The sequence below is a fragment of the Corvus moneduloides genome, chromosome 3, assembly GCF_009650955.1.
Source record: "Corvus moneduloides isolate bCorMon1 chromosome 3, bCorMon1.pri, whole genome shotgun sequence".
In the NCBI taxonomy this organism is placed as follows: domain Eukaryota; kingdom Metazoa; phylum Chordata; class Aves; order Passeriformes; family Corvidae; genus Corvus; species Corvus moneduloides.
In genome coordinates this window covers 72587877-72615724 of record NC_045478.1, presented here as the reverse complement: position 1 = coordinate 72615724, position 27848 = coordinate 72587877, and the positions used below count along the sequence as shown (strand labels likewise).

Below are 27848 nucleotides of genomic sequence, written 5' to 3'. Positions count from 1 at the left end.
GTGGGGCCGTCTGGTCTAAGGTCCCTGCTTGAGCACTTTGCACATACAACCTACCTAGTCAAGGTACTAACATTTTGCCTTAAATTTTATTACCAATTTCCAGGATCTTTCAATTACACTTTCCCTTTTCTCCTACCCCACTGGTATCTAGAAAACCTATAAAATCCCCAAACTACCAACCATTTCAACATGAAATGTGAGGCCTTTTACAAATCTGTGTAAGATTGTTTTAAACTACCTGGCAACTGTCTCAGTTGCTGGGAACTTGTTTAAGTATGAATAAGCTATCCAAAAAAGCCTGTAATTCTCTGTCATTTTTGGTAGGTTATGGCCAAAACAAATTCACCTCTCCTCACAAAACTTTACTAGTTCTGTTGACAATACCACTTCTCTTTTTATTACTCCAGCCCACATTTGGAGGTTCTGTTTGATTTCTTTCCCCTTAGCTAGGTCCAAACCATCTCCAAGTCTTGACACTTATCTCTTCAGCATCTTCAAAATCCACATTTTCATCTCCATCCTTAGAGTGCAATCCTTTACTTCATCTCTAACACATATTCCCATTTTAATTACTGCAGCCTCTCCATTCTTTCTTTCTAACTTCCTGTGTGCACAAAAACATACAAATCAAAGTGCTGCCAACCAAACATGTTTCTTGCCTGAAAATTTAATCACCTCTTTTCTTTCCTCCTCCCACCCCACCATTTTTTGCTTCACCATTAGCTTTCCTTTAGAATCGAAACACAGCAGCAACCTTCAAGCTCAGTATAATTATGGCTCCTTTTAATTTATCTAGTTTATATAAAAATATTACCAAATATATATATATATACACACTTACCTTTAATTTATCTTAACTTCTTACTCCCTGCAACACCTTCCCCTTTCCTCCCACCTCCTGCCTATCAGGTTTTTGGAGTTTCCTTGTCTTTTGCCCCATATCACCTCTTCTGTCCAAATTTCCACAAAAGCTCTGCTTTACGTGAATGTGGCAGATCCATTTCCGACATGCCACTTTGAAAACACACTGATTTTTAAGCTGCCTTAGCAGTTTTCCAAGCTGTCATCCTCATGTTCTCAGGCAGTGCCAGGCATACAGCTGGTACTCAAGCAAACACTTAACAGCAGCGACCCGGGCACAACACTGAAAACTGATTAAATAATATGCTAGGGGTTGAAGCAAACACAGCTATCCTCAAAATGCTGTCAAACATGTGAAGCAAGCAAGTTGGAAGAAATATCTAGAAGGAAAAGTACTTAATTTGCATTTAGTTATGGAAGTTTGGCTTCTGTCTTTAAGAACAATTGCTGTTTATCTTTCTAAAGAATATCCGTGTCATCTCTACCTCCTCTGGCAAAATTACAGAGTATACCATGGCAATTAATTTCCTTTCCATGTCTTAACCACCCTTCTTCAGGTACCTGTTCCCCTTTACACCTTGGCAAATTTTATGCTAAAGCCACTGCCTCTAGGAAGCTACTCTGGGTTTACAGCATCTCAAGTGTTAACACAAGCTGACCCACACTCTTACAAGAATGGGACCATATGTCTATGACTCAGAGTATCGACCCAACATTTTACTTGCAATTAAATTAATCTGCTTCAAGTTCAACTCTGAAGTTTCCTATTTACAACAATACAAGTATGGATGTATCCACGTGTATAGGTGTTCAGGCTTCAGCCTCTCTGCCAGATTCTTGTCAGGCTGCTACTTCTGTCTGTGAGTAATCACTAGGAGTCAGCCTCATATCAGACCAATATTTGTCTCTACCTTCTAATGGCTGTAGAGTAAAAGTTCAGCCATTGTAGGAGAGAAAGACACATAATTTTTGTTTTCACGTATTTCTTATTTCTAAGATATTTATGGTCTCAAAGGGTCAAAAAATTAATATTTGTTTAATTATCTATCAGTCTCCTAACTAATAGGGGATACTTCAAAAAACCCACTGACGTGCTATCTTTAGATGAACAAGCTGAAAGTACTTAGAGACCTTAAAAATTTGAACACACATGCCATCACATCACTGCAATCCTTTTCTCAATGTGGCTTTTCAAATCTTGTGAAGCTATATGATTTAATATCAAAGAGCTGTCCACTTTTAAGATCATTGAGAACCTGCAGAAGGTACCATCTTTTATTCAAATAAACATAAAACTTTATGGCAGTCTTTCAGCCCCTGACTGTGGCAAGAAATTAGTTAAACACTGTTTGTGTTGTCAAAGAGGAGAAATTGCATCAATCCTCCAAGATTTAATACCTCAGGAGCTTTTGAATATTTCCTCTTTTAAGCGTGAGGCAGCTGTTTCTCCTGGGAAGATTTCTGAAAGACATCTGAGATGAATGAAGAAGGTTGGAATGTAGGATGGAAGAAGGAATGCCATCACAAGACTTCCACTCTCAGGCAATATCCCCAGCTCTCCCTTTAACTGCTTTTAGAACCCTGCCAGCTGCTCAGCTTCAGCTTTTCTGCACTCCCACCCAACCCAACAAATTGTGAAAACAGCTAATCCTGCTGTCAAGGGGCAGAGCTCTCCAGGGTGCACCTTCCTCCAGAGGCTGAGGGACAAACAGAGAGGGTAGAAGGAGGCCAGCCTTGGCAAGGGTCCCACTCTGACACATCCTCACATGGTCAGCACTGCAGCTACCCAGAGTTTCTATCAGGAACTGCACAGAGGAGCTTTTTCAATGAACTCAAGATACCTGGTTCAGAAGGCTCAGGCACAGAGTTTATATGCAGGGACATATAAACTGTACATGAAACACAACTATGCTGGTAAAAAGCCACAGCACACACTCTTGGGGGCATTAGATTTGGGATTCTTTTAAAACATATCTAGAACGACTTAGAAATAGAAAAGACACAACTAGTGAACTGGGATTAAAATACAATTTTCTATTATAGTAGCACGCCTCATATTCTGACTGAATACTGCTGGCAAAGAGAACTGTAAAAGGGAAGTGTGTGCTTTACAATAGTGGCATGGAGCTGTAGGTTATTTAATTTCAGGCAGAGAAAAAGAAAACCTATGAAAAGATACGACTACTTGTCTGGAAATACAGTATTTAAAATGACAGGAACAACTGCTTATAAACTTGCGTCCTGAAAGGTGACTCAAACATTTTCTGCCCAGTTCCATTGCAAGGAGCTTGCTGTGCTCTGCAGCAGATTCTGAGGGAAGGCAGCAGCTCCTCCTCTGAACTACCACTAGAGGGAACGGCATGGAGTGAGAGAAAAAAAATTAATCTCTCCAAGCTTTTTATGATCTCTTTGCTTGTTTATTTTTAAGCATCACATGGTGATAACAACATTATCACCATGTGATATTTATGTGGCACACTCATAGTCGAGGGTGATCCAAAGAACAGGTCTCATCCCTTATCCCCTTTCCACATCAAGGATAAAAAGCTTTCATCAGAGGGACCTGCTATCAACTGCTGCCAGACACATATCCTAGAACTGAATGTTTAGGGCTGGTTTGGGTTGGCAAAACTCTGTCACTACAGCCAGTTTTACTCTTTTCCTCCCTGCAAAGCAAAACCTTCTTCCACATCTGAACTAGTGGATTGTGCTGGCAGAGGGTTAGGAGTAAGATCCAAAAAGCCCACTGGAGGCATGAAGATGGGAATGTGTGTATAAAAATGACTTAATAAGAAACTGCCTCATTGTCTCACATAACACATATAAGAAATTCCTCCTGCAGCTTTAATGATGGAGTGGGAAGCTAAACCTCATAGGAGTTCCTCCCTCTATTTACCAGAAAGGCAAGATGCAGTCTCCAGTGATGAAGTGTTCCATTAATATTAAAGCTAGAGGAAATAAAGTGACTTAATTGTAAACTAACGACCTCATCCTAATAACCAAATTCTAAATAGAAAAGGCAAGAAAAAACCCCTACTTTCAGCCATGCTGCCAACTCATAAATTAAGCAAATGACATTGGCATATAATTACACTAATTAGTACCGATGCCAAGCAAAGACTATTTATGGATATGCATTCACCCCATTTCTAACCCCAGAGCCTAAATCTGAAGTAGTAGCTCAATCAGCACACTTGGAAAACTCAGTGTTATTGTTTATGCCATTGTGGATCTAATTTAATCAATACCATATTCTCATTAAATGCAAGGTCTGTTAAAGATGTTTTTTTCACAGGCCCTACAAATGAACTCTATTTGATTCATCTCATTATGTTACTGCTCTAGGCTTAACTATGCATCATTAACAGAAACAACACACTAGTCAAGTATAAGGCTCTATAGGTCACCTTAAAATGACACAGTCACATATGACTATGGTCATAAGTAACTGGAATGATAAAAGCCAGTATCCGCAGTGATCGTCAGATGGTCGTTGGCTCTTTCACAACAAAAAAGGATACCTCAGTGCCTGGTGCCCTTCATAGTACCAAAAGAGAAGATAATGGAAATGGGTTCCATTATCCCATTAGTATAGATGCTATACTACATAGGTTGAATTCTTTTCAGCTTCCTGCTACCACTAGAAAACTCTGAGGATGCCATTTCTGTCTCTGAATTTACAGCTTTTCATGTTCCAGTCACAAAGAAAAGACTGTAGCACTACAGTGGAGTGGGTTTTAAATGATCAACATGTGGTAGCTCTATAATAATATCTGGAAGAGATCAGCAAGCTCTGTATCTTGAACTACTAGAAGTAAACATAGACTAATTTCTTCTCTCACTTCTTCCTAATTAATACCAAGAATCATATTATACACAGGAACAGTGTAGCAGCCTTATTTAGCCGTTGCAGTGGGGTCTCTTGCAACATGTATAGGACAGCGAGGCCCATGGAAAGAAACAGGGAGCGATTCTTGAGAGAAGTTTCAGAGATCTTTATTCTCCAGCCGCATGGCCGGGGGTCTGCCGAAGAACTGAGCAGTCACGGGGCAACCAGGGTCCTCCTCGGGCAGGGGAACACAAAACAACCAATGGGGAACAGGATTGACCAGGGAGCAGGGAGACCCCATAGGCCATGCCTCTACTCCAGGGTCCCCTCCCCTGGACCCCACGCCAGGGGTGAGGAACCCCAACATTTAGCTTTGTGGGCTGCCTCTCTATCTCTTCTTGCTTTTAAGAATACTGTACATTTACCATGCCTTTGACTGCTCTCCATTAGTCTGCATGCTGTTCAGCGGCAGAGAATCACACGTGTCACGAAGGCCTCTCTGGTTTACATCTGAAATAACCATGTGTAGAAAATTTTTCATTCATTTTGTTACAGTGTTAAGAGACACTACTAAAACTTGCAGTGCCTTGCCAGCATCCATTCACTTAACTATACACTTAGCTGGAAACCTTCAGCAACTTCATTGACTTCATCAGGTTTGGGTTTTCTTTCATGTTTTGTTTTGTTTCAGCTTTTAATGTTCTTTTCCTAAAACTGGCCAACTAGGTCTATGATTGTCATCTAATTGTTTACTGGAAACATATATATGAATATAGAGAGAGTGCATGTAGAAAACAGCAGAAAATGTTTCCTGGTCTAAATCGTTTTCTTGATATTTCTGCTGACCATTTCCACATAGAGTTCTTCACTGATTATAATTGCTAGAAAATTGCATGTTTTTGCTTGTCCCTTTGGACAAATGGGCTGAAATTAGTGGTTACACAGATCTGCAGCTGACTCATTACAAAATAAAGCAGCCGACTGTAGGACTTGGGGTTTTTTTGGATCTGTTATTTTAGGATGGAAATTGCTGAGTTGGCAGCCAGTCTGACCATATAAATCAACAACAACTGCATACTTTTAAAATGACATGGTGCATAATCAATTTAGTATGTGAGGTTTGAGGAAAAATAGTTATATTGGGGAAGTACTGATAATAAAAATTCAACCTATGGTACCTCTCAGGTCACTAAGGGCAAAGCCAAGGCCAGTACTTATAACACCAGACAACTGGGTCTTTCTTAATCAGCCAGCCTTTCTTTGGAATGCTTCTGAATGAACAAGAGCACATAAGATTTATATAAGTGACAGAAAGAGGTGACTAATATATAATGGAGTTATTGCTGTTATCATCTCTTGAGGAGAAAATAATATCAGTGCAAAACCAGCACAGATAGTCCTGCTGTGACTCTTGAAGATCTTTTTTCCACTTTGCAACAGAAAGTCATGAACACTTCCACAGCATCATCCCCTAAGCCTTCTGGTTCTAAGACTGCTTTTTGATTAATGCTTTAAGAGAAGCAGAAAGCCTGGAGGAATCATACATAATTCTACTCTCCCTGTGGTAGAGTGGCATGAACTGCAACTTCTCTTTCTGAAGTAATCCCAAGAGAAGTGTGGAGTCAAGATGTCATATCACACTACTGAGTAGCAATTGTCAAGTCAAGTCTTGGAACAAGTTCATGACATTTTATGTGTGGGGAAAAGCTCAAGCCTCACATTCACACAGGATGCTCTGGTGCAGAAATGACATAATTCTTCTTGGGAGGGTCCCTTCTAGGGGGTGGGGTAGGTGATGGTTGGAACCAATACACTAAAAGGTAGTACACAATCTTGTCAGTTATGGATGCTAAGACACTATCTGAGGATGCGAATTTGCAGATGGAAAGGTATAAAAATAAGGGAACCAGGCTGGGGACCTGCAGAATGCGCAGAGCCACAGCCCTTTCACCGTGATTAACTGCAATGGCTCACAATCAGTAGGGCTCATGAAACTCTCACTGTCTGTCTTGCTATCAGGTCCTGTATTCAAGAATTGATTAATGGAATTGCTTATCCTCATGTTGCAAATAGAAAAGCAAAAATCTGCTCACATGTTTTCTATTCAGTTTTTTCCATAGGTCTTCACAAACATGGCTGGAAAACTAAACCCAAAAATTTTCAAGTATTTTTCAAGTATTTTTTCAAGTATTATTTTTTTCAAGTATGATTAAAATTGGCAAGGTTGTCTAAAATTTGCCAAAAGAAAAGAGCAGGGAATTTACACAAAGTAAATTTTTTTTTCAGTGAATGGGTTTTTTTTTGAAAACTGAATAATTTAAAAGCACAAGAGACGAGCCCTTTTTTATTAATCAAGCATTATGGAAAACACAGGGGCAGATATAAGACAACACAAAACTGGCTTCTCATCTTGAAGAGACTGAGGTGGCATTCAGTGTTATCTCCCTTGGGTTTTGACATCAGGGAATTCAAAACTGAACAGATTAGATACAACCTATTTCTTGAATTCAAATATTGGAGTATAGAAACAAGGCAAAAATCCTGCAGTCATCAATGTATTTCTTTGAAATGCTCCAGAGGTTTAGGGGAAGAGGGAAGAAAAATCGAACAAACAGAAAAAGTGTGCCTGAATTAGAAAGGACAAAATAAAATTGACAGATTTTGAATTTCAAAATATGTTCTGGAGTAACTTACTTATTTCTAACACTGATTTAACTAACAAATAAACATTTAAATATATGGAAGTGTTGTGGGTTTTTTTTTTTTAAGTCCTTTGGAAAAGCAAAAGATACTGGGAAAAACAAAAGAACAGGAATTCAACAACCCATTTTGCTTGAATAACTTCTTTTAAACTACCATGTTCAGTAAAAAAATGAAAATGAAAAATCCTCACTTTTAAGCAAATGAAAGTCCTCCTGAGAATCATGTATTTGCTTTAATTCTCCAGAGAGCCTAAAAATGCATAAAGTATATTTTAATGAGGAAAAAAGATTTATTTCTGAAACATAATTCCCAATTCACCATTCAATTTTAGTGCTGGTAATGGACATAAAACAAATGAAATGTTTAGAAAATTACTTCTAAAAATAAACTGCTTGTGCAACGTTTTCTTTTTTCTTTTTTTTTTGCATTAACAACATTATTCTCTGTTAACCAGAGGCAAAATAATTTTACTATAAGAGGCTTCCTTCATAATCTAAACAAAAAGGAAGACAGAAGGGCAGATTTGTCAAATGCTGTGGGAATACAGCTCTGACTGATTAATAAAAATGTACAGCATTTAGCCTTTGAAATGGTTTGATGACATGTCCCCTGAATAGGATGCGATTTTGACAAACACAGATATCCAGGAAATCAACTGTCACCACACACAAATCTTAAGTCTGTACAAAAGCTACTAACTTCTTGGGTTTTTTTCCAGCACTCAACAGTATTGACTTTAAAACCATATTATCTTCTCACAGCAGTTGCTTTTCAACTTCCATTGCTACTAAGAGTATGTACCATGAAAAACAATGAATTAGTAAAATGAATAAACTTTAAGAATCCATTGCAGGCATATCTTGTTCTTAGAACTGGTTTGATCTCAGTTATTTTCAATCAAAACTTCAAAAGGACAAAATAAGCAGCACCTGTTGATCAAGATTTGCTGACTCTATATGGTGCAGTGGAAATTACTGCACGTTTGTCACAAACTTGACACTCCAGTTCAAGGAGTGTAATTAAACCTGTTATTTAAATTACACTTGCTCAGTGCAAGCCTAGTTTCTGCCCACTCCACAGGACCAGACATGCATGTGTATAAGCAAGAAGGCAGCTGGCTCCTGCTAACCTAGGTGGAGAACATTTTTCTCTAAGTTCAAAGGAGAAACTCAGGCAAACCATACTTGTTGTACCTGCTTTCAGATGAGGTTTCCTCCCCTCTAAACTATTGCACTGATGATAGATGCAGAATTCTTATTCGCTACAGATGTAACTCTACATTTACATATTTTTTCCAAACCTTTCAATTGAGTTCTCAGGATTACTGGATTCAGTAGGAGGAGTTTTACAGTAACTGAGTGTATACATCCGAACCCTTGTGCTCAGCCACAGCCATCTATTACAGAGGGAAGAATAGCAACTATCACATTGCACGAATACTTCTAGTAGAGCTTCTTGGTCTTCGTACCTTTACAACTTCAATTACTTTTACTGCTACACTTACATCATCTGTATTTCTTGTTCTTGGAGAATGAATTTTCCATAGTTCAAACATTTTGGAAAACCTAAATGCTATTTTCATAATTATTACAATTTTTTAAAAGAAGATTTTATCCCCAAATACTTGGTAGGAGAAAAAAAATATTTGGTACAAAAATATTATTTAAGGATGAATAAGATGCAACTATCAGTTTTCTGGTGAAAACATAGTTTGTTTTGTCTAAGCCTCAGATTTCAAACATACTTAGGGGCATACAACTTGCAGGCCAACTACATGGTAAAATGTTTAGCAAAGCTGGACTGGTGAAAGCAGGCTCAAGTAACGCAGCTCAGAAAGTGCTCAGGGGAAACAGCATCTGACATAAGCTCAGCATGGTGTGTTTGGATATCTCTTCTCAAGGCTTTTCCCACCCATACTAAGGACTTGAATTTTACTTGGAAATCCTTTTACTTGAAAAATTAATTTTATAAGATCAGATATGTATGCATGCCATTTAAAAGATGTGTTTGGCTGAGATGAGACTGTCTGGACCAGTGATTTCAAGAGAAAGAGGTGGGGGGAGAAGGAAGGGAAAGAAAAAGTTCTGAGAGTTATCGAATCATACAGTCTTTAAGGATGGAAAGACCTTTAAGATCATTGAGTCCAACCATCTGCCTAGCACCTAGCACCGTGTTCACCATTTAACCATCATTTAATCCACACACTCTTTGAACACTTCCAGGGATGGTAGCTCAACCCCTTCCCTGGGCAGTCTGTTCCAAAGCTTTACAACCCTTTCCATGAATATTTTTTTCCTGATACTCAATCTAAACATCCTCTAGTGCAACTTGAGGCTATTCCCTCTTGTCCAGTCACTTGTCACCTGGGAGAAGAGACCAATCCTCATCACCTGGCTGCACCTTCCCTTTAGGCAGTTGTAGAGAGTGAAAAAGTCCTCCCTGAGCCTCCTTTTCTTCAGACTACACACCCCCAGCTCCCTCAGTGCTCATCATAAGATTTGAGCTCCAGCCCCTTCACCAGCTTTGTTGCCCTTCCTCTTTCTTCTCTAAGAGCCTTGGATTGTGGCTGGTTGTTAAGAGGAAGGCATTGCCTGATTTCAGCTTATAAATTGAAAGAATAAAAAAATCCACATAAACTGAAAAGTGTAACCCAACTGGTTATGTACCCCAATTTCTTAAGCCTTGAAGTAAATGGTAGGAGGTAACTCCTTATTTTGTCATTGATGGTATAAATACAGATGAAGAAAGAAGTGGGGTGGAGAGGGAGGTGAGGGATGGGAAAGGAAAACCAAAGTTATTCTTCCATGCACTAAGGAGCACATACATTCTCTGCATGCCATGAATTACAGAGTCATGACAAGCATCCCACTGTCAGACAGGGGAGTTGTAGCATTACGGGAAAAAAAACCTTAAAAAAATTGATCACAACTGATGTGTGTGAAATCCATCATGATTAACTATTTCATCTTCTCAAAGAACTGGTTTCTTTCTTGTGCTTTTTTGTTAGGTGAAACAAAAGAGGTCCAAATCATTACACTGATTTAAACAGAATGAGGAAGTTGTGTGTGTATGTGGGAGGGGGGCTAAGTATTATTAACTAACAAATTTCTGATATATGTTGCCATGCATAAGACACCACCTGAGGCAGTCTTTTTTCTCTCAAAAGAAAAAAAAAGACCACATCTAAAAATTTACAAATTAGACAACAACAACAAAGTGATTAAGAAATTTAAAAGAACTGGCATGGGGAAAAAGAGCAAACAAACAAAAAGGATTTTCAGCTATGCTTTGAAACTAGATGGTGAACAGATGCTTCAGAAAGATAAAGAACGGCTTCTTTCAGGCAGCAAAAGTTTTAGACAGCCTTTGGTATGACCAAAAGGCCTCTGATGCTAGATGAGAGAGGTGAGATCAGACAAAAGCTGTGTGAAAGCAAGGTGACTTTGAGAATGAGGGCCTTGCAGGAGAAAGAGAAACCTTTTGAGAGAGCTGCCACACATCTGTCCTGTTTATGCAGTACCAACTCCATTCTGCTACCTTCCTAGCTAAGGACTGAATGGAGGCTCTTTGACTTTCTCTGGCTCAGTTGTCCTGTGTTTCCAACAACTTCACCCTGACAACTCCTTGTGCTTAACAGTTTCATAGGAATCATATCAGAAAGGCCCTTTTTTGTCAGTTGTACCCAGAAGAGCTTTTTCAATAAGCCAAAGTGATCCAGTATGCACCCTGGAGCAGAGGCAGGGATCATCACACATCAGCTTCCAGAGGGTATGTGCAGGGCTCCACTTCTCTTGACTGGTGCTTGCTCAGGCTAAAAACATCTCCCAGAAATTTTTGTACATTGCATCCAAGATCTAAATACATTTTTTGCATGTTTGAAAGGTAAATGAAACTGCCAGAAAGCTCGTCAGATTAAAAACACCGAAATCCTCTTGAACTGATGACAATTCCTTCTCTTGCTTTTCATTATACTACTACACTGCATGTAATGAGCTTTCCTGCTAAAAGATAACCAATAGCAAAGAAATTCTAGGAAGAAGCAACTTGAGCCTATTCAGTCATTTGCAGGAGGTGGATTTTATAATTAGTTCAGAGCAAAACCTGCCCTTTATTAGCATAGTAATCTTTTTGAACAGTATTCATCTTTTTCACATCATTTTATAGTGTGTTATTCCTTTATCAATCATTCAGTTATAACACAGTGGCTTCCTGGAATTCAATCTAGGCACTTAACACAAGGTTTCTTTGCTCTTCCTTTCCCCCTGGACAAGGAAGTTTGGAACACTTTGGGCCACATGCTAGAATGTGCCATTGCTCAACCTAGATGATACTGTAGTCTAGTCAGTATAACAGGTTTTCACCTTGTGTTCTGAGCCCAAATTCCTTAGCAAAGTCCAGGGAAAGACTACCAAGAGGCCTTTACCTGCATTCTGCATGGATTTAAAGGGACTATTTTCAAGAGTAAAGTTGGGTCAACTGCAATTTTTTTCAATAAACACATCCTATCTTTATAAAATATTTCAATTTCTCAATTGCAGAAGTGTGTATTTTCCATGGCAATAATTTTTTAAGGATTAGCAATTTTAGATGGAAAAAAACTGGCAAAACAAGGTGCAAAATGGAAGGGAAAGGGGCAGAAAACACAAAGAAATATTGTGACTCATTTTTTATTTAATTACTTTGAGTTTGTAAGTTTATAATGCTTCTCAGGACTTAGGCTTTTCCTCCTACTTGCAGAATGAAAAATGTGTTGCAATACTGTAAATTCTCACTGCATTAAAGGATTACTTCTCTACCATGAGTAGTCAGAAAAAAACCCTTTTCTAAGTTCAGAAAGCTCTCAGGATTTGTCTGTGTTGCAGCAACCCATTAATGCAAACCTTGCCTTGTTCTGACATACTGGTGAGAGGATCAACCCTGCTTCTGATTCCTCCTCCTTTACTGAATACTTCTCTCCCAGCAGTTCTCAGAAGCACCCCCGCTGCCAGCCTCTCTTTCCATTTCCCAAGGGAACCTTAAATCTTGGCTTTGCTTCACTTTTTTTAGTTTGGCAAACATTTTAGTAAGCATTCCACCACACTTTTTGAATAAAGATGCCGACCGCGCCTAAGGGCAGCCAGATGTGACATGTTAAATGTGGCTGAGGAGTTATAAAGGGCTGGGCAAGATTAACACGAGCTGTGACTTCACTCTTTAAGTGCAAGGAGTGACCAGTACACATGGTGACAGAGTGGTTCTGTCACCCTTGGCTTTGACTTTTTCACAGAGTAATTTGGATAGAGATACTAAATGAAGTCCAAAGGCAGGGTATGTCTAAGAAGGCAGAGATGCTGTTTTGATTCAGAGGTAAGAAGGACACCTTGACACCTCATTCTCTGCCTGAGTTTCCACACTGTGGGCAGAGGTGCTTAGATGAAGTTCCACCTCCATGTCTCTGAAAATAAAACCTATAGACTGGGAAATGGGAAGAAGACAGTTCTTTTTTTTTTTTTTTTTCTTTGTGTAGCAGTAGTAAAAAAGTACCTCTGAGCTCCTGAACACATTTATGCGAGGGATGGAGTACATCCACCGAAGATGGCAGAGAAACTCAGCATCTCATCACAGCTCTGCTTTCTACAGGGATTGCTGTTAAACAGTTAAAAAAAGCACACGAGTGGTAGTGTGTCTCCACACAGAGAAATGTCTGCTACAGCTAGGAGAAATAAACTGACTTATCCCAGCACCTTCTTGCACGTCAATGTCTAACTTTTTAATCACAGCCACCCTGCATAATATGGAAATTAAGAACATCATAATTTCCAGTAATTACCAGAAACATACACATTTTCCAACAGGGTGACATTATGTCATGAATTCCCTTGTCAAGAGGAAAAAAAAGACAAAACATATCATACTTGTTTGAAAAGGCAAAGTGATAGATTTGTCATGAGGGTAATCATCTATATAAAAAAAAAAATCCACTATTATCAACTTTGTGAATTTCTGAAATGGGATTCATTTTCTGCCTGAGCTAATAATGAACATTTTTCTTCTATTCATCATCTTCAGCTATTTTCTCTCTTGAGATTCATTTATCACTAACTACTGAACCTGAGAAATAAAAAATAGGCAACATCCCTTTTTGAAGTAATGGCTTAGAAGACTATTAAATCAAGAGGCAAAAGATGGGTTTTTAAGATGTACATTGAAAATTCTTGTAACAGCTGCAGGTTTTTAACACGGGATCTGCACCACTGGTTTAGTAAAGGTATTGGAGAAAGTAAGTTTATCCAGTGACAGAACAAAGTGAGGAACAGTAGTTTTTTGGTTTTTTCCAGATAAAATTCACAGTAAAAAGAATGAAATTGAAGAAATAATGAGATCGACAGCACTATAAACTGCAATTCACGCTGCAGGAATTAATCTAGGATGATCGTTCAAGTGCATTTAAAATCTAAAATGGCCTGCATTAAAGCAGATCATGCAGATGCTTGAAGTCTTCCTAACCTGTCTGCCTGTGCACACCTCTCAGCCTGTCAGACTGTCACATGGGCCATTGATTGACTGTTTTGTGCCATCGAGATATGGAGTGACAGCCATGCTGGGGGAAATGGCCCAAAATGCTTCTCCTGTGGTACAGTGGGGCCTGAGGCTCCCCAAGGATTTCATAGTCTCAGCGCTGCTGAGCTTTCCCTGCTGTTGGCATCCCTGCTCTTTGGCAGAGCTAAGATGGGACACTTCTGCAGGGCAAAGGAGGAAGACACAGGATTTTCACTTTAAATCTTCTCTTGTAAGATTCTGCTGTCACATTGTCTTACTATCCCTACCTTGTATTTCCCAACAAAATGAGCCCTCATATCATCAGCCTGTGGAAGCACAGGAAAGAAGATCCCTTACACACAGGAGATGGAAGGAGCAGGACCTTCTTTGCTTTTGAGTAGGATGCAGAGAGAAGACCTCCCCACATGCCCTTTTACCTCATCCCTTGCTCAATCTTTTCTGGCATGGCAGGAAAAACCATACAAACAATCGCTGTTGGAGGTGCTTGCCTGATGCTACTGGGTGTGCTTTCCCAAGGTTATTGCGTAATTGCATTCAGATCTCTCACTTGGGTCCTGGCAGAGGTCTCTGGGCAAATCAATGAGTCTAACTTGCAGAAGGAGATTTCTGAGAGGTGTGTTTCCGTAGCACTAGGATTCACATCAAGGTACAGGTTTCTGACATTAACTGGTTCCATACTTTACATGGTGCCTCACTGTCCAAACACAGCTTCTTGCTCTAACTTGCTATGCTAAGCAACTGCATGGGATTTGAGAGATTGCTCTCTGAGATTCTAGCTTGCTGGTCTGAAGCCAAAATGCAGACAACATCTATGAAGTCCCAAAGCAAAGCAATTTTAGTATGCAAGGCTGACTGTGCAGGAGAGACTCATTTCACTGTCTTATAAAGCTGGTAGTAAAGCACAGACCCTCTTCAATTTATTTCTACAGGGTTTCCAAAGCCATGGGGCAGCAGAAAGGAATGACTGTAAATTCAGTCTCCACTCATGGGTTCTGTGTTAGGAAGCAGAGACAGCTTTCAACAGCAAATTCTCATTTCAATGTTGCATTAACTAAGAACAGGATTGGAAGAAGAACAGAGGCTTCAGTATCTGGTATTGAAGGCATCAAATAATGTCAGAGGTCAGCAAAATAATTTTATTCTCCAGGTGATGTCTTGACACTGATTGCTCTAACACAAAGTTGCCAAGTAACTCAGCTATCCCTAGGCAGCACCCTAGAAGTAAGTACTCACAGCTGTTTCTAGAATTTTGCATAGTGAGTATTGAAATGGATTCTCTGCTTAACACAGCAGACAGCTAGCAAGAACAAAGCATGAAATCAAATTCCATCAATCCCTTAAATTTGTTTATGCAATCCATTGTTACTGCTCACAGAACAGCTTTGGCAGGCAAAGGCCATGACAAAACATAGCTGTAGTTTATACAGAGAAATTCTTCCCATCTGCCATTTTTGTTGTCAGTTGTTTTATATTGATTTCTCTCCATGCAGTTCCAAGTTTAATCTGGGCACAGCTGCATTGAACCAAGGAAGCTGAAGCAATTTTTCTCTTCTAGTGAAGCAGAAATGGGGGAGAAAATGGCACCTATCAACGTTTTTTTTCCAGTAGGAATATGTTAGAACTTCTTTGCTGTAACACTGATGTAGATTAAGCCTGCACTTATGGCTTTTGATACAAATATTTCTGGTAATTTCATTTTATCTGTAACGAGCAAGATGAAATCTACACCAAGGAGCATGTTCTCAAGTAACTTCTTTCTTCACATGGGAATGAGCTGACTCAGCACATGAATTACGGAATCACAACTACATGGTGCCATATTACAGTCCTTAGATTTATAAAGATTTCTCCTTAAATATAAGCAGCTTTGCTTGGGCAATAAAGGAATTTGATCTGTATCTACCTGGAGTTCCACTTTATGTATATGCTGAAATGGCACATGGGATGTGTCCTACAGGTCATTCTCAGTGGTCACAAGGGTGTATTCATTCCTGGGGGGTCTCCAAAACCCTTCTGGTCACTGCACAGCCATGACAGAGAAACTGTAAGCAGGCAGTGTAATCACGGCAGCAGAGCATCTATTGTACATGAGGAGAGGAGCAGAGGCTGTTGACCTTAGTAAGTGGAGTCTGAGATGGAGACTCACTCACAACAAGCAGAGGGAAGAAAACTATTTAAGTTAAAAACATGTCTCTGTGAGATGACCACGAGGGCATCTAAATTAAAGGGTTGCTGAAGCAGTGAGGTTTGGGGCTGCCAGGGTAACTACCAGTAAAGCTCAGAAAGTTCCTCTCAGTCCTTTTGTTTCTATGGTAGCTGTAGCCTTAACATGAAAAATTCCCAGTGGCACAGGACTACTACAGATACATTAAGAAACCCCAAATGCAAATGTTATATATCATTATATGCTGTGAGGGAATCAATCTGATTTAATTTTACTGCTTTTCAATTAGAAGGGTTCAGTGTAACAGAAAAAGCTGCTAGAAGGTGTGTTCGCTTCTATTCATAGCCAGCTTTCAATGCACTCTTAAGTTGGACAAAATCCAGTGGGCTTTATTTACCAGCAAACCTTCATGGCAGATAAAGCAACCACTGCAAGAAGCCTGCAATTCTTCTTTGCTAATGAGCATTGCTAGATTATTGTGTGACAGGAAGAACATATCCAGGGAATACGCTGCCGAACATTTCATCCTCCCTGGAATATGCTTTTGTGAGGTAAGTCATAACAAATATAATGTGCCAATTGTCTAACCCATTGGGAAAGAGCAGGTACATGAACAACTTGGTGTAAATATGGGAGAACCTGCTGACAGGCATGGACGTGGTTTAAATGTTATTTTCAATGAGAGCACTACAGGTAAAGGCCAGGCATCACTTGTGTAATATCTGGAAACTGTCCTCCTGCTATTGACAGGAAGGACTGACAATCGAAGGTCTTTTCTTACAATGCCTGATACTAAAATCCAGGAATTACCAAAATGGCCCGCAGAAAAATGCAGGGAAAAAAAGAGGTTCAAACAGGTAATTGATAGAAATCCAAAATGACTGATACTATCTAAGGAATGCAAAATACATAATTTTAATATGGAATTCCAAGCTTTAAGCATGCCATCAATGAAGGGCATGAAGTGACACATATCTTAAAGTTCTAGAGACTACCTGGTTTATTCTTGCAACTAGAAACTTCTAATTTATTGATTAGGAGAGTCAACTATTTAGAGAGTCAATTGGATTTTCTTTGAAAGGTGTTAAGAGCATGATTCATATTTTCATTTTGCTGAGCACCCAACCAGAATGTCCTTCCCTTCTCCCATTTGGATAGTCATTATCGAACACAGCTTCCCTATCTGTTCCCAAACTCCTAAACAAAGCTGTCAAAGCTCTCCACATCAGCTATGAATATAAGAAAAAAGCTCCAATAGTTTCCAAGAGGAGAAAGACACGATGCTGAGTGGTAAATGAGGATATTTGGAATACATCTGTGGACACACGCTTTGTCATTCTCTACTCAGCTCTTCTCCAGCTCAGAGGAATGGATTCTCTTACACAGCAGCAGCTGTTACTGTTTGGATTGTAAATAGTCATAAGCCATATGGTGTGGCAGGAGAAAAAAACTTCACACTTTCTCACATGGACAAATATTATTATTGCAAAGCATAAACACATCAATATATATGTCTTTTCTCCGGGGAAGAATATAGTCTTCAACCTCATGCTAAAAAAATTATTGGCTTCCAGATGAGCAGATTACCTGTTAATATTTGGTTTAGACTTTTAGAATTTGGATGTCTCAACAGAAAATAAACATAGGTGTGCAGCAGATACAGCACTTTCAGATTGATAGATGGGGTGAAAGAAACACAAAATATAAACTGAGGTAATAAAATGGGAGAGAAGATTAGGAGGAAGGGAGAAAAAAGACAATCTATATGCAATTACTATGGCAGAATATATCACTATCTACTAACTAACTACATAAACCCAGCATGATTGTGGCTTATCATGCAAATGGATCAGCAGTTTCTTCATGCATGTGAATTTGAACTTTCCACCTGGTCAGTGGTGCATAAAGAATTTCAGATGTTGGTGGATTATATCCAGACGAGAACAGGCCTCTCAAAAACGATGGGACCCCTGCTTGGTAAAGGAAGTTGATACATCAATGTATCCAGAACTCGGAACAAGGAGAAGATGCAGTCCACTGCCTTGCTGTGCCCGAGCTAAGGGTTGCTTTTATTTTAAACCATGATTTCTTCAGCATTCATGTTTAAAACCTACTAGTGCTTTTATTTATGTTATTGCTGAAGAATGTTTAGCTTATCTTTTTGCTTTAAGCACTTTAATTAAAGGAAAGTGTGATCACTCTTCCCATTGTGTGGTGAAGCTGGCAACACACACAGTTAACTTACAGTTCTGCAGAACCAAGTTTCTGAGCTACACCCCAAAAGTCTTAGCAGAGTTACACTGCACTTGCCAATAGCAAACACTGGCACATCCTATTCATATGGTTAGACAGACCCCACAACAGAAACCACGACGTGGCAATTAACAGTCCATCCGTTCTGTGCCCCTCTCAACCCGTTTCAAATGCTACATTGACACCAACTGACACAACAGAGCAGTTCTGAATTTACATGAAGAAAGTCCCGATCAGCAAGATTTTTTTGGTGACTAGCTGCACCCCAAATGAAATGATCCAGCCAATGATGAGGATGGCAGGGCACTTCTGAGTGCAAAGGAGTGACTCCTGACCTCAGGACACCAGCAGCCACGAAGGAAGTCAAGAGACCTTCTACATCATTCATCCCTTGATGAGAATCACAGTCCAAACCTGACCCATGGATATAAATAGAGACAGCTAATCAGCATCTAATATGAAACAAACAAAAAAAACCCCCAATCTTTCCACAGGATTTGGTGGCCCTGCATCCAACAGCCGTTTTGCTCTAATGATGTCCCTACCATTCCCAGTTTTCAATGAAAATGACTATATGGTTAAACACCCTTCTACCACTGTTACAATTTCTATCATGACATCATAAACCACATTCTGTTATTATGTATTTTGTTACTAAAACTCAAAAGTGGAAGCAAAATGCCTGTGGATTAGGAGAATGGGTCCTCTACTGCCTTTGAAACATTCAGCATGCCTGAAAGTGGTTCCTTTTTATCTTTGACAGGGGATGTGGCTCAGATCAAGGATCCAATGAGGACCAGATATCCTGACTCACTCTCACCAAGCTGGCTAGATAACTCCATAGTCAAGACAGATGGGGAACCAGTTCACCAGGTTCCAGTGCTGAGGCACTTTGAAGAGCAACTTGAGAATCCCCTCCAGATCTCAGCTCACCACAGCAGTGTTACTGCAAACCTCTCTACCAGTGTGAACACCAGCATATCTTCTTCATGACAACCAGTTGGCTTCCTCCACAGGAACACAATGCATTTGCTGTTCTCTTTTGAAATTACAACCAACATTCCCAGGCACCTTTCTTTTAAAATACTTCTTTAAAATAACAATGTTCACACAAACACAGCCCCATTTTTGATTTCAAGAAATGGGAAATCCCACAGACAGAAGATTTAATTGCACCTTTTTCATGCAGTGTATCTAAAGTTCAGTCTTGAGTGCAGGGCTCTGTTCCTGGCAGAGAGAGCTCATCTGAGAATAGAGTACAGTCAGATGATGATGGAAGTGCTACTGTTTTGGGAGAAAGGTAGTAAAAACCCCCAGTCACTGCAAAAAGGAACAAACTGAGATTTTCCTAGTTTTATATTTAAAGAGATATTTAAGCCACTTAGCAAATAAATCATGCAGGAGACACATTTCCAAAGCAGTCACTGGACTGAAGTTGATACAACTAAGTTGCAAAGGTAACTTCCATGCATGGGAACCCACTCAATATATATGTTCAGACAAGTGCAGAGGTTGTCTTTACCCATAAAACTCTTGGGTTTACAACCAGATTACATGATTGTGGCCTAAAGGTTCAACAGGACAATCATTTCCACTTGCAAACCTGCTGTCGTGAGCTAATGATGGTTGCACAAATCACATATACAAGACAGCAAAATGAAGAACTTCACAGCTTGCAGTCTTTAACTAAATTATATAGAAAAAGATTAGCTTAACTCATACATTCCTAATATGCAGGTTGTTTGTGTAGTCCCGTATTTTCAGCAGTGGGACAGTCAAACGGTTGTCACCTTTTACTCATACTTCAGTTGCTTTTTTTAAAAAAAGGAACTACAAATGAGCCCTCACAAATTTGAACAAGTTTTATATTAATCACGCTCTCCCAACTGCAGTGCTGCCCATGGAGGAAAGACCTAGAGACAGCTGCAACAGTGTCCGACTAAATATACCAGTAGAGTAAGAAGAAATTACTGACACTTTAAGAATATGGAAACTGAAAGATTTTGTGGGAATACTGTACTACACCAACACAGAACAATTCACTTTGTAAGTAAGTGTAGTAAAATGGGTTGTACTGTGGCTTCCTCAAACTGATCTAAGGCTGCCTGTGGCAGTGCCTGAGACAATAAGCCAGACGCACTGATTATAAGCTTTACCAGATAGATCAGGCTCCCTTTCTCCCTCAGAAAAGAAAGTGTTCTTTAAGTTACTTTAGAAAGCCTCCAGTTGATTTTTCCTTTTCGTCAGGCTAATATGAATGTCCTGATTACCATCAGCAACAAGAGAAGGCACAATAAAATTTACTTGTCCTAACCTGCAGCTATGCATATAAGTACCTCCCTTTACTTAAGCAGCATTATTCTGTCTGGCCTTTCTGCTGTTATAGGCAAAATTTGGACTCAAAAAACCCACAGTCTTTCTTTGGATGAAATCAATAATTCAATGACTGAAAGATTATTTGCATTTTGATGGCAAAAAAAATTTTATAAAAATGGCTACTTACAGAACATGCAGAATACAGTTTTCATAAAGAGAACAGTCAGAATTAATCACCTTTAAAAATTTTTTCCCCCATCTGAAATAAAATTAGGTTTTGAGGTTTTTTGGTTTTGTTTTGAGGTTTTTTGTTTTTTTTTTAAAGTAAAAACCCCACCTCTTTAAATACCAAGATAGCAATACCACAAATGATTTTGAAAATCTAAGTTACACTTATCTTAAAAGCAGCTGCTTAGACAAAATGCATCTGTTTAATGAGCTGACATGTTTCCCTTTCGGATTCTTCTGAAAGCCATATGAACTAACTGTGAATCAGATTTGTATCTTGATATTAAAAGAGAAATCACATTCCACTTCCCCACGGAACACAACAGCAAACGTGCCTGTTACTGTCTGTAATGGCTACGTTATGTTTTCCGCTTAATAAAAGACATATAACCCTGCAGACAAAATAGCAAAATCACTTCCATCTTACTTTTCAGAAACTGCTGAATAAAACTCAGAACAATAATAAACCCTCTTTCCCCACTCATACAGTTTACTCACCATCACTTTATTCCAAAACTCAGTTTCACTTGAAAAATGATCCATAACAATGAAATGATTTCTTCCTTGTCAAAAGTATCACTCCAATAATTTAAATTACTGAACGCAGAAAAGGAAACATTGTGCTCCACAGAGCACTCTAAACATGCACTGTTGTTTTTGCTGATGCAATGAGGCTTCTAAGCAAACGAGCAAGTTTGCAAGCAAGCTGGGTAGTGGCATTTTCCTTATGATTCAAAAGTGAAGTATGCCTCAGCTAACTGAATGCTCCCACAACATACAATAAAGGAACTCAGGGATTCATACACGTCTCTAACACAATCATTTGTAAAACTTCTACTCGTATTACCATCTCTAAGTCTGCCACACCTCAAAAATGACGAGCCAGATATAAACTTTTACTAGGTGCTATGTGCAGCCAAGAGAAAGACAGCTTCAAGCCAGAGGCTTGTATTTGAAAGTCTGTGAAGCTTAAGTCCCTAAGGTGTATGAAGTTACATTCTGTGTATGGAATGTAACTGTGGATTCCTGCTTGCTGCATATATAAATATGCTAAAGTTCATCATAAGCCACACATTAAAAACATAGGGTCAGCCACAATGCATTACCAGATTAATGCACAAAACTACAGTGATAGGAAGAAGTTACAAAAACATATTCAAATAGGTTTATAATTGCAACTTTTAACAATTAACACACTCCTCCCTCAAGCACCAAGAAAAGCACAAAAGAATTTGCAGGATAATTTTCTAAGAAATGGGGATTCTGGGGAAAATATAAAAACTGTGTCTTTCTTTCCACAGAGGTGAAGACCTCTCTGAGCCCTGAGAGGCAAACAAGTTTAGAAACAAACCTCTGCCTTAAGATGAAGAGGGGAGAAATCCATAATAACCTAATGACTGCCTGATAGTTGGGAGCCTCCAGTGCAAGATGTGTCATTTATTTCATCAATTTTTAAAGCTTATGTCAGCTGCCTTGACAGGTAAACCTTGTGAAGGTTCAAAATCTTTAAAGGTCTAGACATCAGGAAATAAATGCTGATGCAGACCTTTACATGACCATCAATCCCTCACCGGATTCATTGGATAACCTTTTTTACTTTGCCAGCTTTTACTTTTTCTGACACACTGAGGTTTGAGGTAGCATTCCCTCTACACCACTTGACGTTTCCTAATGAGCTGGGAGCACCGCACGTGCTGCAGCCCTTACTGCCGTGGAAACTGCATCAAGATGAATGTTCTCCACAGCTACAAGTTTTAACATTTAAAAGCTCATGTTTTCTTCCAAGCTTCTAACTTTAACATCTTCCTCTGATGCCCTTGCTGTGCTTGCAGGTTCTTTTCACAACTTCGAGAAACACACAGGCAAAACTAGGTAAGGACATGGATTAAAGCAGGGAGCGGCTCTTAGGGGAGCCCCAGCACCCTCTGCTGTGGTTGGAGTGGTGGGAGGTAGCTGGGTCAGCCTGTGGCACTTCATCCTCATGGCTGGGGTGAGCCCTTAACAGCTGGGGCATGAAACTCCTAGCCGGTGGTTTTTACTGGGTGAGAGACCAGTAATGCTACTGGCTTGTTTAAATAATTAAAAACGTAAGAAAAACCTTCCACTTTCTTACAGCCTAGGAAATTCTACGTAACACCTAATTTTATATATATATATAAAACAGCATACTATCTATGCTACTATAACCTGAACTAGTTACACACTTGCAGGCAGCATTTAATTAGATCAGTGGACCAAAATGAAAAGGAGATAGAGTCGCCCAGGCTACTGAAACATCCATATTGATGGACTCTGACTGCACACTTTGGCCTGGGATATACTTGGGCTGTTTAACACACTGATCAAATTTACAATCCAATTATCTGATCTCAGATATCCTGACCTGTGTCATCCTCAAACAATGTGGAATAAATTTAGATGCACCTTTAATCAGCACTTTTCCCCAGTTAGTAGTTTCCGTGTACTATTTATACAAACAAAATTAAATAAAACAGGATACTGGTCATCCTGTATCTGTCCAGAAATAAACAACTTCAAAGGATGTCATTCAGGAGTAAATCTATTATAAGCGCTTTTCAAGCTCTTTGATTTGTAAAAACTGGCAAACTGTTCCTTATTGGTAGGTACATTTTTCTTTCTTTATTCTCTGAACCCTGCAACTCAGCAAATTAATATAATTCTTCTGGCATTTTGTGGAACACAGACATCTTTGTCCTTTTGCAAAGGATCCTTAACCCTCTGGGCTTTCCAGTTACGAACAGAATGTCTCCAATACCTTATCTGTTGTCTTGAACCATGTTCATTGAACACAGTGGGTTGGAAATATGTCTCCACTGTAAGCACTAAGGAATTTTTGTAGCTCCATTACATTACCATGTATTTTACTTAGTCATTTTGTTTTGAGAAGCATTTGAGACTGTGTTACGAAATTTAATTTACATGGAAAATTACCTCATCTTAGATTAGTTATTTAGAAAACTAGAAAACAATTTCCACAGTTAGAAATATTGTGGTGAAAAACTGTGATGTAAACGCTAAGTGACTGAGTTCTTAGTTTTGAAGTAATATTTGGAGGGGGGCGTGGAAAAGGAGAGCAAAGGGTGAGTGATGGCAGCTTGTGCACTGCAGGATCCTGTAAGTCGGTACCCAGGATAGATATAGCGAGGAAAACCACACAGGTGAAATGGTGCATCGTAGAAGCCATCTTTAAAAGTCTATTTTTTATTTCTTCCCCCCCCCCATTTTTTTTTAATCTCTTGATTCTCATGCTACACAGTGTAAGATCTTTCATCAGGATCATAACAAACATCTATCAAAGATCTTTCTCTGCTGCCTTAACAGAAGGCCAAATAATTCAGAGACCACTTGAAGTTCAATTACATTTTTCTGCAGTAAGCCAGAGAAAGGTGGGAAGTAAATCACCTTTATGTACCCTTCCTGAAGTTCTTTTATATTGATCCCCCCCAGAAAATGTGGTTTGAACATTTTCACATGTTCATCATCTAGCTCTGAGGTTTGGTTCCTGTAGTAAGCACAAGTATATTCTGTTTTTCATGCTCTATTTCTGAAGCGAGCTTGTTCCTGCAGTCACATACTCCTCTCTGAGCTGTGGAAGTGCAGCAGCTCACCCCAGAGAGGAGCCTTCTTTATCCACTGCTGTCACACTTCAGAATTCCCTTATCCTGTGGGTGACTGAGACAGTCCACTATAATACTACCCTTCTCAATACAACATGCACACACTTCTCTGTCCCAAAATTTAAGTCACATTATTCTCCAGAATCTTCACTCCTATCTGACAAGCAGAGGAAGACTTCACATCTGATTTACTTAGGGAGGTTTGGGTTTTGCAACATGAAATAAGGTTGCAGATGGACTTTCACTGACTGAAGAAGTGTTGCACCAGCACAGAAGCCCATCAGTCTGAAAGTCAGAATCTAAAGTGAAATCCTAGCTGCTGAAACAAGTCTATGCATTGGTTAACATGACAGTTAATCATTTGGGACTTTACTAACACCAAATTATGAGTTCCTTTAAGGCAAACAGCTGACTTGCAGCTAACTTGCAGAAGAGTTCTATGTTCCCTGCAGCTCTTTGAAGAAAAACTCTGATCACCAACAAACAAAACTACTTTTAACTGCCCCATAGGTATTAACAAAACTGAGACTATCACTGTAGAAAGTATGCTGTTTCCTATTTTTACAGCACTGTGGCTCTGAATTTTCACTCAAAATGCAATCAAGTATGACTTGAATACTAAATAGTGATTTAAAAATCTCAAACCCACACATCCTGGGCATAGGCAGATCCTCTCAGGGCAACATCTGACACTGTCATGATAAACAGCTGGGCCAGAGCACTGCCATATGTGTTTGACCTGCAAGTGTCCTGATTCTGAATTGCAACTGCCTGTTCTGTGACTGCTGATCACAACCCCTGAACAGGGCCTGATGAAGTTATTCCAGGATGTGCCATCAGTACTGTGATACTCTTTGTTTTAATGCTTTATGCCCAAGAAGGTGCTGTCAGGTCAAAGCCTTACCAGCAGCAATGCAGGGTGCATCTCACTGTGGGATGTGGAGAGGAATGTGAGGCACATTAAGGCCCTCACTTCGCTCCGGCTTGTAAGGAATGCCACCTCACAGAAGAAGAGATTATAGATTTGGAAATTATATAAAGTGGCTGAACTCTTCCAGTCTATGCTTTAGAGGAACTATAACACAAATACAGACTATTCCACAATACAAAGTGAAAGCACAACTGAAAGATTTATAACCTACAATATTAATTTAATAATCGAGCCCTTATAAAATAACATCTAACACCATCTGACACTGGGAACTGACAATACCTCCCCAATCAGTGCTAAATAATGCATCCATAACAATTGCCTCTCACTTCATTATGTTAATGTAGTTGATACTAGACACAATTCAAAGACGATTGAAGTCAATGAGCATTCCTCATTAATGCCAATGGAATTTGAATCAGACTTATCAAACGAAAATGTAAGAGAGGAGCTAAAAGCGCAGTATGGGCATAAGAAGCAACAGTGGTTCTAAACACTGGATATTAAAAACTATTGTGTTCTCACTATATACCACAGTAGAAGATCCTTGAAAATAATTATTTTTGAATCTTTGTGACCAAGGTTAAGTGGTCAAACACAACCCTGCCATAGGTCCCCTCCTGTTATCTGTGCACATGATCTCCTTTGACACCCCAAAATACAACTTGGGTCACAAAATACCAAGTTTTGATCATAAAAGTTACAGTTCTAAACTCTAAGTAAACTCTCTAATATTGGATTCAATTTTACACTTGAGAATTATTTCATGAAATGGCAACAGTTCTAACTAAAAAGTCTTAGGGGTGAGAGGAATTATTTTTCCCATTTATTACAGAAGAGCATATGATAACACAATAGGAAGGACTCTGGTTATTGATAAAGACAAAATGGGATGAAAATGTCCCCAACCTTTTTGATAATCTGATGGTCACTCCAAATGCACACTGTATAGTAAATCTGGACACAGCTGTGCTAAGGGAACCTTAAATTTTACCATTTGTTCTTGCTTGCTATGCTACAGAGACTTGTAAGGATCAGGAGAAAATTTGCCTAGGAAAAAATTTATCACCCCTTTATTCAATTTTCTTCAGTTCTTGTTTTCATTAATTTACAGCACTATAAGAGCAGGGAGTCTTCAGAGGGGTTGGGACACTAATGAGGATGGTAAAATTCATGGCAGGTTTGGGAATTCAAAGCAGAGGTCAGCATGTTCACCCTGCAGGAACCCTACACAAGTCCTCAGCATTGACAAGTACTAAAACTTTGTCAAGTTCCCAGATACTTTGGACAAAATGGAAGAGCAGGGAAGTGCTGTTTTTAGTTTTTTAGCTGTTTATGGGGGGTTTTTTCCCTCTTCACTTGCAGGAACAATGATGCTTTTTGAAATCTGGATGCTGACAGGAAGAGTTCCCATTGCTCTTTTCTTCTTTATAGATTCTGTAGCAGAAAACTCTGGTATGAATAAGAATTTGGAGTAGCAGGTAACCTTTCACTGCCAAAACAAAGCTGGGACCTCAAGGTCAACTCCTGTGTGAGATGTAAGAAACACTTCAGAACTACTGCAAGCAGAAGAGCACAAAGTCATTTCCTAGGATCAGATCTATGGTTTTGGGGCTGTGCGTTAAAGTTAGCAGATGACATTGCTCTCCACCTGTAGCCAGACTAACTCAAGAATGGATCTGTGCACATATGTCCCATGCACAGACCGTAACACCTGGGCATCAATACAAGCAAAGCAAGGGTTTGTCTCAAACAAAGGACTGCACAATGAAATACTTACTGTTTTTAAAAAAATGCATTTTTAGCTGTTTTCCAAGGAAGTGGCTCAGTATTTCTTCCTTAGTAGACTTCACCATCTTGTACAGACTGACAACAGTTATTTTAAGCTTAGGTAAAGACCAAACCAAACCAAATCAGAACAAAAGAACTTCTTTTGAAAATACTTGATGTCTGCTAGCTGCCTTATTTACATCTGACCTGAGTTTTGTGTACTTAGGTTGTTGACAATACACAGTGTGGTGTATGTTGCAGACAATGTACACAGGGCTCTACCATTTCAGAGCGGGAAGAGAAAATCATTATACAGCTCTGCTATTTCTGCAGGAGTGATGCCAGCAATCTCTGGGAAAAGTGGGTTTGTGCTTACATTAATTTCTTATACAGCACATTACTTTATGATTTGCCTGTGCTAGAAGATAGAACAGAAAACCACTGACATGCTGCTCAGTCAGGCCTACCCACACATGAATATTTTGTGTTTTTTGGAAAAAATGCTGTAAAGTTTGATACTGATTTTAAAAAAAAGCTACCAGTTAATTTACCAAAAAAGACAAAATGAGAGAAAAAAAGTCATTTTATTCTGAACTTTCTACTGGCTCTGTAAAT

The 27848-nt window shown here is 39.3% G+C and overlaps 1 protein-coding gene across 1 annotated transcript in view; it reads right to left on the bottom strand.

Moving 5' to 3' along the window:
- The window catches only part of SASH1 (SAM and SH3 domain containing 1), a 190602-nt gene extending 169029 nt beyond the window's left edge, over nt 1-21573 (bottom strand). The window contains exon 1 of the mRNA XM_032102162.1: nt 21393-21573. Within this exon, the coding sequence (XP_031958053.1) occupies nt 21393-21437 (45 nt within the window). The 5' untranslated portion in view covers nt 21438-21573. The remainder of the gene's footprint in view (nt 1-21392) is intronic.
- Between the last annotated feature and the right edge of the window lie 6275 nt (nt 21574-27848).